The sequence below is a fragment of the Panthera onca genome, chromosome A1 (genome assembly GCF_046562875.1).
Source record: "Panthera onca isolate mPanOnc1 chromosome A1, mPanOnc1 haplotype 2, whole genome shotgun sequence".
Classification (NCBI taxonomy): domain Eukaryota; kingdom Metazoa; phylum Chordata; class Mammalia; order Carnivora; family Felidae; genus Panthera; species Panthera onca.
This window is the reverse complement of record NC_138339.1, coordinates 226,099,130-226,116,513: the sequence shown is the minus strand read 5'-3', so window position 1 is coordinate 226,116,513 and position 17,384 is coordinate 226,099,130. Positions and strand designations below refer to the sequence as shown.

The 17,384-nt window shown below is 41.8% G+C and overlaps 1 protein-coding gene across 6 annotated transcripts in view; it reads right to left on the bottom strand.

Annotated features, from left to right (window-relative positions):
* Window positions 1-457: 457 nt before the first annotated feature.
* Window positions 458-17,384, bottom strand: part of DCLK1 (doublecortin like kinase 1) — a 345,761-nt gene continuing 328,834 nt past the window's right edge. For all 6 annotated transcript variants that reach the window (XM_060637357.3, XM_060637356.3, XM_060637355.3 and 3 more), the window contains one exon: window positions 458-6,153. In XM_060637357.3, the coding sequence (XP_060493340.1) occupies window positions 6,096-6,153 (58 nt within the window). In that variant the 3' untranslated portion in view covers window positions 458-6,095. The remainder of the gene's footprint in view (window positions 6,154-17,384) is intronic.

Genomic DNA, 17,384 nt, shown 5'->3' with positions numbered 1-17,384 from the left:
TCAATATTGCACATGGAATGCCTAATGGGAAACTGCTATAAAAATGGCAGCTAATTACAGGTTAGCGGATAAAACAACACTCTTCTCTGTAGAGCTTGTGTACGTAGGTTGAAGGATAAAATCGGGCTGAATGGTATTTGATTTCTTTGTGTTTATCCAAGTCACTGGCCCAGGCAGGAAGGTAATATATGAAAAGGGACATTTTTGAAATAGTTGTTTTTGAATTATGCCCATGAAATATACACTCTGCTGTGGGGGACATGTGGGAAAGCTACACTCTGACCGCATGACTAATTTTTAAAGCCTTGCATAGAGAGAATTCCCCCCAAGAACACAGCTGGGTTATTCCTTCGTGGACTGAATGTGTCAATTATGAATTGAACTAAAATGAAATTTTACTCCATTATGACAAAGGGAACTGAGGAGTGGACGCTGCAGCTAGGGCATTACATAGTAGTTCATACACCAAGTACTATTATTTTATTAACTTTAAGAACAGGTTTTACATAAAAACAGGCAACATCAAAAAAGCTCAGTTGATAAATAAACATAATATATCACAGATGATTTCATTCCACATTAACCTACATTTATTAGCTTAAACTGAGAGATTAGGGAAAAAATTTGATCTCATTCCAGCTTTAATCACAGATACAAATCGTTTGAAAGTTATTTCATTAAGATTCTGAAAATCAAAGATTAACCTATGCCATCTGATCCATGCAGCAATTGATAAATTCAGTATTTTCAAAGGAAACATTGAATTTTTTTCTTGCACCAAATTGAAACCTTCCAGAAACTTGTTTAAACACATCAAGTACCTAGCCCACCTTTTTAGTATGCATGAGCAAAATACTATTTAATTTCACACTCAACTAATCCTTTAATAATTTTCTTTCAGCCAGAATGAAAAAGGCTATTATTAATTTCCTAATAAAATTAAAAAAAATAGTTATCGAGGATATGACTTTAACCTTGGACCAGTTTCAATTTCTTTTTATTTTTTTCTGAGCAGACATCAAAGATTAATGTCAATGGCAAGTGAGAAATTGTCCCTAGAGAACTATTCAAGGTCTTTTTCTTACCACATTCGATTGGACTGGAATGAATTGACATTATAGCATCTTTATCATCACTTTTAAAATCCTACTTTCTCTTAATACCGACAGTGAAGGCTTTTAGAACTATTATTTACTTTAAATTAATAAAGTATATCACAGACAAAAATATACAATTTTACATTAAAGCAACATTAAGGGTCTCCATTCAGCTGACCAAAAGAGAATGTTGAGGAAATTTACAGGTATGGTTTAATTATAGAGATCGCTTTTCCTTTAGGGAAAAAGAAGGAAACTAGGTTTCTCCTTGTCTCCAAGGGCAAGATATTGCAAACCTCATGATCAAAACACCTGCCAGTTAGAAGCTCGATCACTGAAAAATGATCACCGCAGCTCCAGCGTTGAAGTCTATCAACAACAAAACCAAAGGGAGAGAAACCGCCCCCCCCAATCTAACCCGAGGTATTCTAAGCCTCTACACTGAATTTCCTGTTTCCCACCAGTTTACGACCCTTAATGTTACTGGATGGATGGTTGCATATTTGAGATGATTAAAAAATAAAAGACTGGCTTAAAAGCACCTCCTCCTCAAGTATGTAATTACATACAAATTAAAGATTCCTTCTGACAGTCCTAGGAACCCCATTTGTTACTGTGTTATGTATAAGCACCATTGAGCCAATTTTAAAGCACATTTGCAGTAATCAAATGTTTAGTGTCTTCAAGTTTTGTTGATTTATTTGCCTTTAAACAACAAAAAAAGTGTAAAGTGTGTTAATTTATGCTCTTACCGTATCTGAACTGACAAAATGTTAATTTTGGAAGTGCTTTTAATCACCGTTTTCCCCCAACAGACAAGAATGGCTTCGTGATGATTAAATAAAGAAATCCATATCTCCAACAGAAGCATATATCTGACCCTCTATCACTCCATGCAAAGTAAGGGTCGGTCTGAGAGTATTTTCCCTAAACTCCTAATGGAAATGGCAGACAACACGCAGGAAAGGCTAACCTTTGAACAGACCAACTTCAAGTTTTTTAAAGGTCTTTGGACCAAAAAAAAAAAAAAAATCATGTAGCAGTTTAAAAAATTAATTTACAAATTATAGAAAAGATGTTATCTACAGTATATGCCAGGTGACTCATTAATTTTTGTTTAAACCCACATCCAAATGAATCATTACATTAAAACTACTATCTTGGATTTTGGTGCTTTCCAAAATTCTGAACTTACAGTGAAGAAGAGGACACAACCCAATTTTTTGTTGTCATTGCCCCTTTCTGGGGGAGAATTAGGCAGAAAAGAGAAGGAAGCGAAACCTTCACTCTTTGGTGCAGGCCCTATACAGCAAACTTCAGCCTGGGGCACCTTTTTATGGTCAAATTAAAAACCTTTGAAAACAGAAGTTTATCATGGAGACGCTGACAGATCCTTACCCTGAGAAGGGCTAGCAGCAACACAGTAATATTAGGAAAGCTGTTCCTCAAGCACAATGGCACTTCAGCGTGGGGTACAGAGTTGTCTAATGGGTGCCATTGGTCAGCAAACGACCGTGATTTAATGTGCCTGAGCCTCGGTCACACAGTAGCTCCGTGACCCTCTACGCTAAACCAATTTTTCTTTTCTTTTCTTTTCTTTTTTTTTCCAACTGAAATATGCCTCAAAGGGTAAAGGATTGCAATTTTAGCCTTCATTCGTGGATATATTGCCTTCTTTCAACAATATCTGACAGGCCTGTTAACCACCACCCATGGGGGTGCTGGGCATTGCGAGGTCTCACTGAATACAAAACACCAAGTGTTTTCAGCAGTTTATTTGTATTTTTTTTTTCTCTGCTTATTTGAATATGCACCACGTGTAAGTTAGGTGAGGGCTACGGTAAAAACATTTTCAATGACTGAAATCTTACTTTTCCTGCTAATGATTGGAGCAAATCACGTATTCATTGATTATGATGAAGAAAATGATTTCTGCTACATTGTTGAGAAAAAATGTGTTCATCAATATGAACAGTTCTCATCTAACAGAGATGATTTACATGATGCAAGCCATGAAGAAGTTCTTTAATTAGTCTACTACCAAACTGAAAAGGTGAATCTAAAAATTCCCTTGAAGATACCATATGGTTGGTCATGTATCAATAAAGGAAAGACAGTCCCCATCACCAGGCCACCACCATAAGAGCTATATTAAATACTTAGGAAAAAAATATGGAAACACTGTGGCAATGATTAAATTGATAATTACAGAGATACACTGCCATAATGGTACATATATATTCTATGATAAAGTAAAATAAAAAATAAGATCAATTTGGTTATAGAAATTCCTTAAAGAACACCACCACTTAATTATTTCAAACTTGAACTATCCCAAGAATGTTGTGAAAAAAATTAGAAAGCACTGGCTAAAAGCAAAGCAGTCTGGATACACCAATGTAATCAGCATGCCTTGTGCTTGTCTGTTAACCCTCTGAGTACATCTCTGACATTCAGAATCTCAATAGCTTAATGCTGAAGATTGCATTCCATCTGATTACTCAATATTTCTACTTGACAGGTCACATTCCACTGTTTATTCAGCATAAATCACTCAAATTCTACAGCGATGCGCTGGGATCCCCATGTTCAATGGGCCCTGCATTCCTCCAAGCTGCCGCTCTGCAGTGTGCCGGGAAACACTCCACAGCTTTGCAGGGTCCACGGTCCCCCTAGACTTGGATGGAAACAGGCCTGAGCCTTGCACTGTATGCTCTGTACATGGAGGTTGTAGCAATATACGTAACTCCCATGGGAAAAACAGTAATTCAGAGAAAGAAACGAAAGTGACCGTCTATCGCAGGTAGGTCTCTGCCCATAGGATTCTTCATATTCACACATTTAAAGTTGAGGCCAACCTATACAGCTCCTCTTTAGGCTCAGGATAGTGCTTTGCTTTATAGGTCTAGAGAAAGCAGTAATTTCTGACCGGTTCAAGGTATTTTACTAATATGGTATCTACCTACACACCAACACCCTTCCTGGTATTCGGTCCTCCCCTCCCCCATCCCAAACCTAACCAATTTGTGCTACTTTGCGACGAGTACGCTACCATTCCAGAACACTCTCAAACGGGGGTGGGGATTCTCAATAAATAATCTAGTGTTTACATGTCAGGACAACGCAGACCAAAGAGATAAACCAAAATGTGGAAGAGCAAAAAATTGGGGACGCTCCGTTGCAAAAGTTATGACATGTTGTGGTTTTAAAATATATGTTAATACAGACCATACTTTATGAGTTGAAGAGTGAAAAGCAGCAATTGAAGACCAATGTCTATTTGAAAATAAAGAACTGACTCTACAAGTTTCAAGACTTTCAGATACTGAAGTATATTCAAAACAGAGACAATAAGTTGCCAATTTCATGAGCCATCACTCACTGGTTGTCTCCTGGATCACATTGCTGAGCAAACCTTAGCAGGACATTTGAGCTGGATCCCTGTCTCCAAGACACCGTGGCTAGCCTTTTCTCTAAGCACTGCAGTGACACACTGGAAGCCGCAGCTCCCCATTCTGAAATGGGACACATTCCAGAAGAAACTCATGGGGGATACAGGGCTGGGTTTTGAGAAAGGTTTGGTAACGGGAGTGAAAACGCAGGTCTCAGACAGGACTTGGCCCAAAGGGAGAAAAACATGTCTCTGTGGACAGCTAAAGACAGTGGTATTAAAATGTCATCTTGGGCAACAGCAGTTTTATTCTCAGGGGTACCTTGTAGGTCCTCATCCTGTTCTTCCTGGGAGGCTGTACATAGGTAACCTAAAGGTGCACATGGAATTCTCCTACCAATGGGTTGATTTCTTAAAGCCCATTTTTAGAACATTCTGGATTGTGCTTTCTCCTTGGCCACCTTGCAAAGCACCTACCTCTAGTATCCCTGTGTTCCCGGACTCCTGTGTATGGATTTCATACTCTACACGGATTTCACAATGAAGACTGCAGTGTGTGAAAAGCAGGTAAGAAAAAGAACAGGATCTTGTTTCCTCTTTCTGTCTGAAACCCCAGCCCTATAGAGCACCTGGCAATTTATTGCTCTTTCCCACCAGTTGTTTTTATTCCTATAGATGTCTCATCCTGAGCGGGCAGACCCTCATTCACCAAGCACAAGACGAGATATGGTGACTTCCGAGGGTCTGTGCTGGAACTAGCAGCAGCTGATGTGGAAGCAGCATTTCTGGGGCATCATCAGGCCATCTTCACATGGAGAGAATTTGGGGGAAGGGGGCGCCATCTAGTTCCTGGGGTCAGGCTGTTTTGTCTCAGACCCAACTGCCTCCGCTTGGGATGCAGGGCTCACGGCAGCTGACAGTCATCCCTCGAATGAAAAAAGTCCCTTTCATCATGGGATTGTGAAAGAGAGGTCTTCTGTCTAAGTTATAAGCCTGCTATATTCTAAACCCACAAAAAACGACAAGCAAGATATCGTTCGAGATGTCCTTCTCGTCTGGACATCTCAGCATCTAATAACATCCCTTGATCTGCAGCAAAATCAAGAAACACGTGTGTACACATCCAGAGGCCTGAAAATTTCCCCAGGGGTTCTCCGTCAAATCCTATGCACTCAGAGGGTTAACATGTGCTATATTACATACTGCAGATCCTAGTTTGACTGATGAACACATTCATTGCTTCTATGTTTAAAAAAGTTGCAGATTAGCCTTAACCCTTTGAGGACCCTGTTAGCAGCAAGGTGCCATCTTCGCAAACGACGTGTGGTCATCTCATTGAGCCAAGAGAAATCGCTACAACGATACCAGAAAACACGCTTTCTGTTCTGCCATTCAAGCATTGAGTGCTAGATAGATCAGATGAAACCGTTTTACATAAATTTGGAAAAAAATCTCAGAGTCTCAAAGGGTTAAGCTAGGACTTCGAGTCAAAGGGTCTTCTTAAAAGGGCGAGTTTGGGGAGCGAACAGTCTCGGATGAGCTTGGGGAGTAGTCTTCCGATTCCGAGTTGAGTTCGGGTGGAGCTGGCTGGGCCTTGTACCGGCTCTTCACATCCTGGTTGCGTCTTCGTCGGAAAACCTGCCTCTCCTTATCAAGAGCGGTGGTCTAGCAGGGGCATAAAATGAGAAAGAGGACAATTAGGCTGAAGGAAGTGGCTAAAGAAACACTTTCTGGAACTTGGTGAGGTCAGAAAAAGATGCTGGCCAGCTTAACTGTTGCACTGTGGCTCGCTTTGGCTGCCAAGAGCCACCACAGCCGGGGAGCTCTCTGCTCCCCGCAAATGCAGCTCCTTAGAGCGCCTGGTCATGACATGGGGAGGCACAGGCAGGATGGATGATGTCGTGGGTTCAACCTCTTCCCAGCCCTACCCAGCCTTCCCCTAGCTCCACATCTATTCCCCTTGGTGGCTCCCAGGCGGGCTAGAGCGCCCCTGGTAAATGGGAGCCCCAGGCCCGTGTGTCTGACAAGTGAGCACGCCAGGCATGCCTCATTCATCAACATTCAGCTCAGGGCGGCTGTATAATAAAGATGAAAGGTGATGAAGTTGTCAGACATGGAAACAGAGCCACAAGCTCATCCTGTTATTTTAGCACCTCCTCATTCTAAATTATCTTATTATCTGTTGATGAGGGAGTGTGGCTGAATCTCTGGGAAGGACTGGTTTGATTTTAATGAAACCGATGCCTGAAATGGAGAACTGCTTTGAGTGCAATTAAGCCAAACGGAAACCCTCCCATGGATTTAACTTTACAAAGTTCATTTTCATTGCAGTATGTGGTAATTTATGAAACAGAGATTCGATTTTGTAGGTATTCCAATTCCGGGTCTCTATGCCTCGTTTTCCTGATGAAACCTCAGATGATCTCCAGGACGTGCTACCCAGCCGCAGCTCTGGAAGTTATTATGACATCAGAATTGGGAACGCATGACTTCATTACAGATTTAAAGGGTGTGGGGAGGAACGGGGTCATTACAGAGAAACCTTACACAGAGAGCAGAAGAGTAGGTACAAAGCCTGAAGAAAAATATAGACGACATATAAAAGTTGAAGGCGTCCTGGTTTGAAAGTCTCTCTTTAAAAGGATGTAGCCTGGAGGTTATTCTGCTTTTAAGAGATTACTTTTCCTCTGTAGGGATATGTACCACCATTTTTTCCTCTTGAAAATTTACTGTTAGCTTCTTCAAAGAACAGAGATAAATTTATAGCCAGCCTGGTTCTGAGAACAAAGTGAAAACTAAGCCCCTCATACAATTGCGGTGCAGCATTAGAGCAATCTTAGATCTAAAATAGGGCAATCAAAGTTCCAAAATGAAGTAATAAAGAGCAAAAGAGTGCCAGTGTGTAGGAACCAGTACAGTAAATGGCTTTGTTAGGCTGAACTGCTCTGCTTTAAAAACTACCCACATACTGAAGAGCAGTGTTACAAATCAATGAGGAAGATAAACCTGAATAATTCACTTCTCCTTTCACTAGATCGTTAACACAATGATTCAATAACTGGTTTGTTGAAACATCCACCTTTGATTCCTTTACTTGCAGAGTTTTTAAGAATAGATATATATATATATATATATATATATATATATATATATATATAGTTTTTGGTCTTCTACCCACCGACTTTATGATATTTTCAGCATCATAAACCCAAATTCCTAACTTTATTTAAAACATGGTAAAGTTACGACACATGGTATTTTGCTTTCAAAGCAAACTGAAAATGTTCTGTTTGTGTAGATTTGAATGTTTGTAAAAAAAATAGACGTCTATTTAGTCTGACTTACATAAAAACCATTCTGTAGTTAATCCAAGAGGAATATAAACTCTCCTCTTGGTCATAAAAAATATTTCTATTCCTACCTTCTTGAGAAAGAAAAAGTCATTGGCATTGGACTACATACTGACTGGTGGACTGAGACTTTCTGGTGTGGAGACGAAAAGCACATTGGGATTGTAGTCAGGAATTTTGAGTCCTGCTCTGTCCATCACTGGCTGTGCAAACGATTTACTCAGTTCTTAGTTAAGTAAGGAACAGTAATAATCCCTTCCCGCTCGCCCAGAATTGCCCTAGGTAAGATGTGCAAATGCTTTTTAAATGGCTGAGATGCTCTGAAATGAAGGCTTCCCCCCCCCCCCCCCCGCCCCCGACCCCTCTTACAATTTTAAAATTAAGTAACTGCAGGTCAGAGAAAAACATTCAAAACCAAGCTCCCATCAGAACTCATCTCAGGGCACTCTCCCTTCCTTCTTCCTTTCATCGGCACCTTCTCCATATGTAGTTCATCTCATAATCTACTCAATTACTCCAAATCATGCTCTCGGCTGCAGTCACTGAAATGGGCCATTTCTCCATAAATCCTGCAGGTCAGTTTATGCAGAGGCTGGTGGCACTCAATGTTGAGCCTGTGCTTGGATGACCCCATTCCCTTTATTCTCACTTGCGTTTCTCCAGATCCTTTCAAGGGCAGCCATATTCTCTCCCTTACTCGTCGTTCTGCCTGGAGAACCCTTGCCCTGGCCCCTTTAAAACCGGTCAGGTCTCGCCACTCCTGCCACTTTCTCTAGTTAGCAGCCTTCTAAATGTTTGCCCTGGTAGATGAACCCTGGTGCTCAAACGCTCCCATGCTTTTAGTTGCGCCACTAACCAGGAACTTCAGAGCAGTTCTTTCTAGAAATCTATCATGTCACGGTCACATGTCACGGAATAAAGGTGGGATGGTTGTTTCTGTTGGATTCATAGACTCTTAGAATGGAAAGAGAATTCATAAAGCGGTCTTTGGCCAATGCTTTGCCTTTATAAGCAGGGAAACTGAAGCCCAGGCATGTGGAGAGACTTGCCTGAATCGCATCACTAACTAGGAACAGCACTCAGTTCTCCTAGTGCAGAAGGAGGAGAAAGAAAACTCTTCCCATTTACTCTGAATCCTGTTGAAATAGAATGAAATGGAGCCACCACGTGCCAGTAGCTCACTCTTTCTTTGTTCCCAACCAGAATGAGCTGGGGAGAAAACACTGACCACAAGCAGCATCAAAGGGCTAAAAACCAGGGCTTTCCCATGCTGATTGGCCTGACAAGCCCTCTGTTTCAGGAACAGCGAGCATGTACAATCCCACTCTGGGCCTGTAAACCCCTAGGGAGGCTTGTATCTGATGACACAAAGGCAGTTTCCTACCCACCCACGTCCTTGTAATATTCTCAAGGCCTACACAACTAATGACTGGGGTTCCCAAACAACTTGCTCTCAAAGACGCTCCAGATGGGGGTGACTGTCTTTAGGCCTTGCTTCCCTGGGTTCCTGCTCACTCTGCTTCCAGCTCCATGACTGTGGTTCATTTTACCAACATCCTCCTTGTCTGTGTTCCATGAAGCCTAAGTTTTGCTATTGCCGTGCGCCCTGCCTCTATCACAATTGCCTCTAACTCACTGTCTTCCCTGCCACACTGTAGACTCTTTGGAAGGCAAGATCAAGTCTTGGGCATCCTCTCTGTGTTCTCCACAGTTCACAGCACACAATAGATACTCTGCAAATATTGCAGCTTTTGAAATATGGGAAAGTACAACAGAGGTCACATTATTTCCCCTGTTAAGCACCCAGCCCCCGTCCATCCTGCACATAGCTGACAGGTCAATTATCCCCAGGTCCGATTTATTTATAATTCCTCATAAAGCCCAACTTCTCGTCCTAACATTCACGATGCGTTTACAGGACACACTTCCAGGGTCTCATTCTTGTAATTACTCAGTTACCTGCAGACTTACTGTTCTCCATTAGTGGACACTTGATTTTCTTGCACAGCTTCCATTTACTCTGTTTACGGTTAACCATACCTCAGTTTCCCTTTCGATGTGCCCTGCTCCTGTACTGTGCGGTTCCAGTGAAGATGACCATAGTCCCATCTTTGAAAGTGGGGCAAGGATGGGCTTGTGACCCAGGAGCAACCATGAGCCTAGTGCACTGCCCAACATCCACAACTGGCTCAGCAGGGCTACCCAAGCCAGTTAATAGGACGCAAGGAGGTTTTCACTGGAATTTCACATAATGAATCCCAATTGTGGAAGGATGGTGGGCTTGGAGCTGCTTCCTACCTCCTAGTACCATGTGAAGCTCCAGTCTAAAGGCAACATAGGGAGGCAGAGTGGAGGGATGGAAAGAAACCATGCCACGGCTGAGTGCTGAATCCATCCATCACTGAAGCCAGACCCAACCTTGGAACCTTTCAGATTAGATGAAATAATAAGTTTCTGTTTTTGTTTACGCCAGTTTGGTTTGGGTTATTAGTCACCTGCAATCAAAGAAGTCCTAACTGATGTGTCTCTGAGTAGCTTCAATCATTCTTGCCCTACATCTTGGCTCAAGTGCTCACCTGTCTGACATTACTTCTCCTCCTTCCTGTCCACTCAAATTTATCCATGTTCCGAGATTTGATCAAACTCAAATCTCGATGGTAGAATCTGAAACTTCTCTGCATTTTCCAGAATGCCTAGCAACTGTGGCACACATATTAGAAACATATTAAATATTTCTCAATTAATATGGGATTAAACTACTTTAGATGATTATGTGCCTTCTGAATAACAACCAAAAAAATGGAACTCTATAATACAAAAGCAACTCTATAATACAAAAGAGTAAGAACTTAAAAGCATCACAAGTTAATATTTAAGGATACGGCATGATCAAATGGTTATGTCACATAAAGTTAATATTCTCTTACACTCATATCATTATCTACTCAACAACCACTTATTGTAAAATTCTTGTCATGGTAAACTGATGGTAAAACATGGTGAACTGTCATCTATCATAGCTTTAGAATTTTAATTGTGGCTATAAAATGAACTTGCCTCTAAAGTATATGTAGTCTGGGGCACCTATGTGGCTCAGTCAGTTAAGTGTCCCACTCTTGATTTCAGCCCAGGTCATGATCCCATGGTTCATGAGATCAGTTCGTGAAATCAAGCCCGGCATCAGGCTCAAAAAAGAGCCTGCTTGGGAATCTCCCTCTCCCTCTCTCTCTCTCTGCCCCTCCCCTGCTCACCCGCTCTCTCTCAAAATAAATAAATAAATAAATAAATAAACTTAAAAATATATAGTATGACAGTTCAAATTTTACACTCGAATTCTGTAGACTCCATTTGTAGTACAAAACAGATGAATTCACCAAGATAACAGAACAATGTGCTATTCCATAATTTTAAAAAGTTATTGCTACACAATATATATTCAATCCAACTGACAGTTTATTTCTCCCCCCAAAAAGCATTCAAAACACCACTTTTCCCCTTAAGTGCTGCATCACAAATTTAAATTCTGGTCCCTTTCAATGATTTCTGGCAGGCTGCTTTCCTCTTTATCAATTACCAAAATTCCCAGTATCAAGCAAATAGGGTCTCTCCTTAATGCCTGTCTTTGTAAGGGAAGTTTGTCCTCATGTAGAGCCTGGGCGTTCCATTAAAACTTAAGACTTCCTAACAGATTTATTATTCTATTAGTTATTTTGCTCAGTTTGTAGGTTTGTTAGAACCGACATGAACGGCCTTGCAGTAGAATTCCCAAGTGTCTCCTCAGTAAGTTATCACTTTGTTAAGAACTCATAAGAGAATCTGAAGCCTGCATTATCACATTTTGGTGCTAATTACCACAGGTTAGAGGTGAGCAAGAAATCTCTTGAGATTCTGGAGTTGACCGGTAGTAACCAAATATGAAGCTCTAATCTAGTTACTTAAAATATGTACCAAATAACAACTGCTATCCTGTGTACTGAGTTACAGCTAAATAACAGCGTACTGGGGGATCCTGGCAAACAGTACACATAGATGACCAGATAAAAAGATAAGGAGAAACTAATATAAACCTGTCCTACACAGAAGAAACACTACCTCAGACTGTACGTTCTTGATTATCACAGCGTCCTTGGGAGCTGCTGGACCAAATGTGAAAACTAAGGAATGGTAAAACAATGCCAGCGACCTCAACAATTCAGGTGGCTGTACACACAGTAGTTGGAAATCTTGGAGAAATTAACATCCATCAGATTTTGGTGTCTGGTGCAATACCAAGCATGCATGAATAAAAGACAGCGCTTGCCTATTACTGAAGAAATATATTCCAACAATAGACAGAGCTAATGAACTCGGTCACTGGCCTCTTCGGTTACAATGAAACAATACTATCCCCCTCATAGCACTCAGATATTTTAAATCTTTATTTTTGACGTTACTTTTGGGAATCAGCATAAATATAGAGGCCATATCCATCCAGCATATCTATGAAATGTTGAAGGGAAAATATAGCATGGAGGAGGAAAGTCAGGAATGGATCAAGAATATGAACCAGAACATTAGCTTTGTTTTTGCCAGTCTGCATCACCCGCATCTCTGTAACGTTTGTCTTGTCGGGTAGCTTTAGCTTAATCCGCTTGGAAGCAGCAATTGGGGTAAGTCAGGAGAGCTAGCTTTTTGTCCTAGCTCGGCTAATTATGTGTCCTTGGACATGTTTCTTAACCACATTGAGGCCCATAGATGGAAGGGGAGATACAGTGCATGATCCCTAGGGAAACTTGCACCTATGAAATACTATGAATATGCTTAATATCACCATTAATCTACTCTAATGGCTTATGTTTTTCTCTTAGCAAACAATAGGCTTTGCAGTCTATGGATCAAAAATAATTCTGTTCTGCAACATGGGCAGGACTTGCAAGAGATGCACCTCATTTAAGTTGTGAGGCAATGTTTTGTGTCATGGCATAATTATTGGATTTAAGTAACAGCATTTTTCAGAGGCAAACGTTGACTGATTTTCCGTTTTTGCTTTTCTTAATTTATTGCTAGCCATCACAAGTAGTCTTCATTTCATTAATAAAAGAACATTATTGTGCATTTTGCCTTTTGGCCCATCCATTATTCATACTACCAAGGAGACTAAACTGAGGATGCAGCTGTTGGGGCATTAATCTCAGGAACCCTTTCCCTTGCTCGCCCTCACTCTGCAGGGACTGAGCTACGATTTGCTCGCCACTTTGGACATGTTTTGCTTGCTAGTAAAATTAAACTGGCAAATCGATTGAGATAGTCACCTTCCTCGTTTCATTCGGCTTTCTGTCATGCTTATTATGATTCTGTTTTGTTCTGCTTTCATATCCCTTTGGGGTCTCGCCAGGCGCCGCTCCAGGTCTGGATATATGACACGGTATTGCCCTATTGAAATGGCAAAAGGTTGCCTCATGGAATGAAACCTAGTAGCCTTCTAAGCTACTTCCTAGGTGTGACTCTTCAGTGTTATTTCCTTCCTGCCCCAGGCAGAACTGCCCGGATGCTTCTCCACCACCTTTCTTAGACACAGGCCCCTCTTGCTGGTCTGTTCTTAGTGGAATCCCAAATTGTCCCTGCTCTCTAGAATGGGTTTCTGATGGCCTCTCACTGGAGGGTTAAAATTACAGCCACTTGCTGAGCTCAGGCTTCTAGAGGACAAAATCCATGTGTTCCCTCTGCCCTACAGACCCTGATTTTCTCCTAAGAGAAGCTAAACTGGTCTGCCACCTTGTTTTCCCTTCATCATACTAGTAACCCCAAGCACAACCACAGCCATAATTAACCTGAAGAAAACCTATGGAAATGTAGAACTGACGAAGCAGGTAAGTTATGGGTATTTCTTTTTACTACAAAACAACTCTTTAGCTTTACTGAAAGACTTCCTCTCAGGTTGCTATAAATGGAATGCTATCCTAGAGCATCGCATACGTAATTTAATTGTCCAAACTTTAATATACTCCAAATCCTTCAGAAACATGCTTATCCTCAAAATTAAGGTTCTTCTATATTAATGGTCCCTTTATTATACAGTTCAATCATTTATTCATTGATTTAACAGACATTTATTGAGGGCCTACTATGTGCCAGACATTCCAGTAGGTGGTAGAGATACAGTTTTTAACAACCCCACCAGATGGTACCTTTTAACTTAGAAATATTTTCCTCCTAGGATAGGAGTGAAACAACTTTTTATGGAAAGGCCGAAGAGTTAATATTTCAGCCTCTGCAGGCCATACGATTCTTTGACCCAAGTATTCAACTCTACCACTGTATGGCAAACAGAGCCATAGACAATTTATAAGTGAATGTGTGTGGCCTTGTTCCAATAAGACTTTCTTTACAAAAATAGGCAGTGGGCTAGACTTGGCCCAATGGCTGTAGTGTGCCAATCTCTGCCCCGGAGAGTAACATTTAAAACTTATACTTCATGAGGATTTTTGGCAACAGAGTACTTTAAGTATCACTTAATGCCACAAATGCTCATGAATAATATAAGTTACCCGACAGTTTATCCCAATCAGAGCATCAAAAATGCTCATGGTTTGGGGCGCCTGGGTGGCTCAGTCCATTAAGCAGCCGACTTCGGCTCAGGTCACGATCTCGCGGTATGTGAGTTCGAGCCCCGCGTCGGGCTCTGTGCTGACTGCTCAGAGCCTGGAGCCTGTTTCAGATTCTGTGTCTCCCTCTCTCTCTGACCCTCCCCCGTTCATGCTCTGTCTCTCTCTGTCTCAAAAATAAATAAATGTTAAAAAAAAACATTAAAAAAAATAAAAATAAATAAAAAATGCTCATGGTTCTACTTTAACAGCGGATGCTTTGATCTGCAGCGAGATCGGTTTTCTCAGGTAGATCTGTCTGCTATGTTGAGTGCAAGATATTCTCCTGGAAATGAGAGGAACGCTGTGAAGCAATGTTTTCTGAGTTCCTCCTTTGGGCAGGGGTCTGTGAAGGCATGTTAGCACAGGCAGCTCATACAATCCTGGCCACAGGTTTGGGAGGTTGGTAATACTCTTCACATGTTTACAGATGGGGAAATTGAAAATCAGAGAAAAACATGGAACGTGCCTAAGGTCACACTGCGGGAAGTGCAGTGGGCTGGATCCCAAACCAGTCCTTCCCAACAGCGAAGTCATCAACTCTCTACACGCTGTGCTGCCAATCTCTAACCAAGTTCGTTACATCTCAATTCTCAGGACTTTTTGGTTTCTCTAAGTGTCAAGTGGCTTGCATGTATTTGAGAATTGTCTGGCTTCAGCAGGTGGACATTTACACTCTTTCTTAATAGAATAACAGTGTGTCAATACTTATGGATTGAGTTCTTCATGACTATTCTTCCTACATACTTACACCAAGTAAAATCTATATCGTATCAGCAAACATCACTGGGGAACATCTGGAGTCAAAGGATGGCAGGAATAAATACGTAGGAGAGTGTAGATTTTTTTTTTTTATCAAAAAGAGAAAAAGAGATTCTGAAGCAAGGTCAAAAATAAATATGATATTTTCGATCAATACTGAACAATCGAGGTGGTCAAGAGAAGTTTAAAATCTCACTTCACCTTATACCCAATCAGTAAGTCTTGGGATGCCATGACAACTTCTCATTTTAATACTAAGTATGTTATATTTCTAAAGACAGAGAGATATTGTTGACCTCCTCTCTTAAGGGGCCTCTGAAAATAAAAAGACAAAATCTCAAACAGTGAGCACCCTGTTGGACTCGGCGAAATAACACGTATGTCTCACGCTTCCTGTGTTTGAGTACCATTGGTGGGCCTACAGTCCTGCCCATCTTTTGAGCGTCTTGGCTTCACTTTTTAACATCCAGGTACAGTTGCAAAACCAAACCTCCTACTTCCCTGATCCTTTTCTCTGTCATCACAGCTTGGGTGGTTTGAAGTTTAAATCTATGCCTTCCCTACGTGCTAAACCCTCGGTTACAGAGTCTCAGGACTGGCGTGGAGTAGGGTGGTTAGTCCCTTGCTGGAACGGAGGCGTCTGCTCCTCCTTCTGCCAGTGCTCTGACACTCACTGGGGAGCACTCTCTCCACGGTGCAGGAAGGCCAAGGCAACTCGCAGCGAAACAACCTGCAATGCATGGAACTTGCGGTGGGCATTTGGCTGCTGGCGGAGGCTGGCCTGGGAGCCCTTCAGACACCATGCTGGGGTCTCCTCTCTGGCTTTCATGGGAACTCTTCTTTCAAACCTACACCAAGCAAGATGCATTTAACTGACCCCATTCCTTTTAAGAGCTGAGCATGACAGCGTTTAATAGCCTTGCAAAGACTGCGCTTGGCTGCCACCGCTCTGCCTCATTACTCACTGTTTCAGGATGGTGCTTGAATCCAATATGCACATTTTAGTCACGTCATGCCTGGGAACTCAACCACCCTTTTGTCCTAGCTCACCTCCGCATTTTATCTTATCTAGCATTTTTAGCTTACGTCTTGTTTGGATATTTGTTCTGTTTAATCGGGTTACCACGTTCTGGCTGTTGCCTTGTTCTGCGTGTGGAAGATGCAGGATTCTTCTCCGTGTGTTGTTGGCCATAGCACCTGCCACAGTGACAGCTTCACTTGAGAGAGGCACAGAATGTGTATGACCACATCCCCCTTGGATAAGGACGCATTTTCAGGAGGGGACAATGTAACGAGACGTAAGTGGTTTCCAGCGGCTCACGGTAAGGCCATGAGGGAGTGGAATGGCCTCAACGGCTCATTCCTCGGGGAGTGTCCCCCCTGGACTCAAGGTGACAGGACCAAGGACTCCTGGAAAAGTGGGCCAAGGAGGACACTGCTCCCCTGGTTACAGCTTGGAAGCAGCTCCCCATTAAGAGGCAAGAGAATGAAGGAGAGAAAGAGGAAAGCGGACCCCCACCATTTCTCTACCATCACCAAAAAGCCTATTACAAAGGGCATGACAATTCTGGGCACCCCGAAGAGATGCTTTTTCCAGCCCATGCCCTGATGCGAGCTGCTTTACCAAAAAGCAACCCCGACTCCCAAGTGTTATGCTCAGAGAAGTGAAAACAGCCATGAGCACTTGTAAACACAACAATTGGGAGCGGGGATGTTTGCCTCTAATGATTGTTTATGTTGGAAGTTGGCTGCCACCGTGGTTAGACAAATGCTCCTACTTCGTGGAGATAAAAGGCAAGCATTTGCAATCAGTGAGGAGAGTGTGTTCGTTCTGAGGCTAAATGGCATTATAAAACTTCCTAATTAAGCATATATGCCGATGAGTTTTTAGCCTCGTTTCTCCAATTTAACTTTACATACTGGGTGTGCTGTTTACTCCAACATTAACTATAAACATTGTTGTTACTGCCCCCAGCTGGAAAACAGAGCAGTTTATGTGTGGAAGAAAAAAGAGATTATCTCCCATCTGCTCCTGCCCATTATTCAGGGATGTGTCATTTTGTCTGCTGATGGGAACCATCACTAGGATTTTAGTCAAATGGCCTTTTTATACTTGGCTACATTTATTAATTATTGTGTTTACTTGGCATTTTGCTCCCAC